Raw genomic sequence first — 2,884 nt, forward strand, 5'->3', positions numbered from 1 at the left:
AAAAAATTTTTTTTAGCGTCACATACATTTAGTGCCCACGCTGCTATTCCTACTACCTCTAAACCCCACTAAGCTTAAGACAGCATTGGCTAAGTCGGTGAGGGATATCCTGCATTTTCCATTGTGCCCACCTCCCTTGCATCCCACCGAAGTAAGCAGACCAGCCTGGGGCGTTGGCGTCAGAAGAATCAGGGTACGGAGTAGCATCTCCAGGCCCCCCCCCGGCCCATTCACACGTGCGTGCCGTACTTTCGGTTTACCTCCTCGATCCATCCCTTCATTTCCTACCCAAGTCCCATCCATGCCCTCCATCTTCATGTGCATCCCGTAAACCACTCAAGCCATGCGCGCTTCCATTCCTTCCCCCCCCCTGCCGCCTCACACAAGGAGCCGCCCCAAATTCTCCCTCAGACATCCCCCCCCCGCCTTATTCTCGCCTACCCTCCCGCAGAGGCACCTAGCCTGCCCCGCCCCCGCCGTCTCCTGCATCTCTACAGGCCTCTCCGCCTTCCCAGCTGTCACCGCACCACAACAGCCACCGAGCGCAGGGACCCCGCCCTGCTGTCGGCACTTGCCGAGCCAGCCCGTTTTTTGTTTTTTGATGACGGACGCGAGGAGAACCTCCTCGCAGCAGCTCCCGGCGACTGCCTCCCCTGAGAAGCCCCGCCTCCTCCTCCTCCTCCGCCGCGAGAGGGGAAGCCGGAGAACGGTTCGACGGTCCGAGCGCGGCCGTTAGCGAGGACTCACCATTGTCAAGGGAACGCCGCGGCAGCGCGAGCCCGCCGGTTGTCCCGGTGACGAAACAGCCGCTCGAGAGAGGGCAGCAGACCGACAGGCCCAGCCAGCCAGCCAGGTGCGAGAGGAGCTCGCGCGCCGCCCAGAGGACGCTGGGGAGAAGGGAGGAGGGGAGCGGTGACATACTGAACACGTGACAGGGGCCAGGGCCTTGCGGACTGGGAACGCGTGACATACTGACGGGCGCCGGCCTCTCTGAAGGGAAAGCGGAGGAGGAGGAGGCCGGTTTATTCCAGGGCTTAAATTTGAACCAGGGTCAGTTTGACCATTTAGCAAAACCCAGTGGCACAGCTTTTCCTGGCATGCACCTTCTATGGCCAGGTTTAGTGAAACGAAAAAGAGTCACTTACTGGTGTCCATCAATCAATACTTTATTTACAGTCCATGACCAGAATACAAACCAGTAAGGAAAAAATACTAGATTTTCAGCTTTGCCACTTACTGGTGTGACTTTGTGCATATCCAGGGATTAGGGTTGTTTTCTTAAAAATCCGTACTAACTGTACTAGCTGACTGTTACTTTGTGACACACCTGGCAAGCGTTTTTGCTTATAATGTTTGGTTTATAATCTGTTCATTTCATATGGCTTGATGCTGATGTGGTGTGTACTTATATACAGGGGTCATTTCCTGCAGGAGCGCACAGAAGCAGAGCTCCGGCAGTAAAGAGCCCAGGGGGCAGGCACATGCAACAAGCCCCACTAGGGTTGCCAAGTGGCACTTACCGTACCTTGCCGGCGGGGGAGTCCTGTGTGGGTTGCAGCACGCGTGCGCAAAGCGCGCGCACACCGCATGCACGTCACAGGGAAGTGACGTCATGACGCTGGGCATGAGTTTTCCCTTGCCACGACCATACAAGGGGAAACCATAGAGTTTTCCCTTGTATGACCATGGCCCCGCCCCCAGCGTGCCCGGTGTCATAACGTCACTTCCCTGTGACGTACACGCTGGGGCAGGGTTCCCCCCGGGGCCCAATTCCCCGGCGTTGGGGAACGGGCCTCTGAGGCAGGGGTTTTTCCGCCCCCCGGGGGGACTTGGCAGCCCTAAGCCCCACCCCCTGCTCCCAGCAGCCCTCAGTCAGAGCAAGAAGCAGCCAGGTAAGATGCAGAGCCCCCCCAGCCCCCCGGTCCAAAACAGTCCAGTGACATCTTTAAGACCAAGTTTCATTCAGGTACAAGCTCTCCCTCCTCTGTGAGGACACATCTACACGTTCACCCCCCGCATAGCAATCCAAAACAGTCCAATGGAGCCTGAACGGTGGGTGTTGCCTTCTGACACACTTCCGGTGATGTCAGGGGGTGTGGCATATGCAAATAAGTTATGCTAATGAGTTCCACCTCTTTTTCTACGAAATGACTCCTGATTATATATAAGCCTTTTGGGGACCATTGGGGTGGGGGGTAGCAAATATTTTAATACAAATTTGTGTCCACATTGTCCAGATTCAGCTTGTGTTTACTCAACTACCAGCCATCTCCCAGAAAGTAGATCTGGAGTTTGAGAGGGTAAGTGGGTACCTGGAGCTGCCACCAGGTGAGGCCTGGAGTTCACCAGGAATTACAACTAGTTTCCACACTACGGAGATCATTTTCCTTGCAGGAAATGGCGGCTTCATAGCCTGGCCTCTTTGGCATCGCATGCCCACCGAGGTTCCCTTCCCAACCTTCATCCTTCTAGGACCAGCCCCAGGACTTAATGCCTCCCTAGACAAAGGGTTTCATCACCACTCAAGTCACCTGCAAGCTGGGATTGCAGCTTGCCACAGCATGCCATCCCAATACCCAGCAACAGGGGAAGGATGGCCAGCTGCTGGGGTGCATTGGCACAGCAGAGCCCAGGTATGCTGCGCACCATTGTTCCTCGGCTTGGCAATGAGGAAGGGCCCTTAATGCTCAGGTGCATGGGTGTGGTGGTGCTTGGGGCTGCCACTTGCCCTTAGTACATTTGTGCAACAGTGACCCCAGGACCGTCCCATGCCACATTGGCACTGATCTTGGACCCAGCAATGGAGGAATGGCCTTGGCTGCCCATGTGCATGGGCGCACTGGTGCTCTGGGCTGCCACTACATTTCTGCTACTGATTATGGAT

The 2,884-nt window shown here is 56.0% G+C and overlaps 1 protein-coding gene across 2 annotated transcripts in view; it reads right to left on the bottom strand.

Annotated features, from left to right (window-relative positions):
- Window positions 1–852, bottom strand: part of FBXL2 (F-box and leucine-rich repeat protein 2) — a 54,041-nt gene extending 53,189 nt beyond the window's left edge. For both annotated transcript variants that reach the window (XR_001482972.1, XM_015427389.1), the window contains exon 1: window positions 748–852. Coding sequence is in view for 1 of the 2 variants with exons in the window: in XM_015427389.1 (XP_015282875.1) it covers window positions 748–750 (3 nt within the window). In the remaining variant the exon portion in view is untranslated. The remainder of the gene's footprint in view (window positions 1–747) is intronic.
- Between the last annotated feature and the right edge of the window lie 2,032 nt (window positions 853–2,884).

The sequence above is a fragment of the Gekko japonicus genome, unplaced genomic scaffold (genome assembly GCF_001447785.1).
Source record: "Gekko japonicus isolate JY-2015 unplaced genomic scaffold, Gekko_japonicus_V1.1 scaffold272, whole genome shotgun sequence".
Lineage (NCBI taxonomy): Eukaryota > Metazoa > Chordata > Lepidosauria > Squamata > Gekkonidae > Gekko > Gekko japonicus.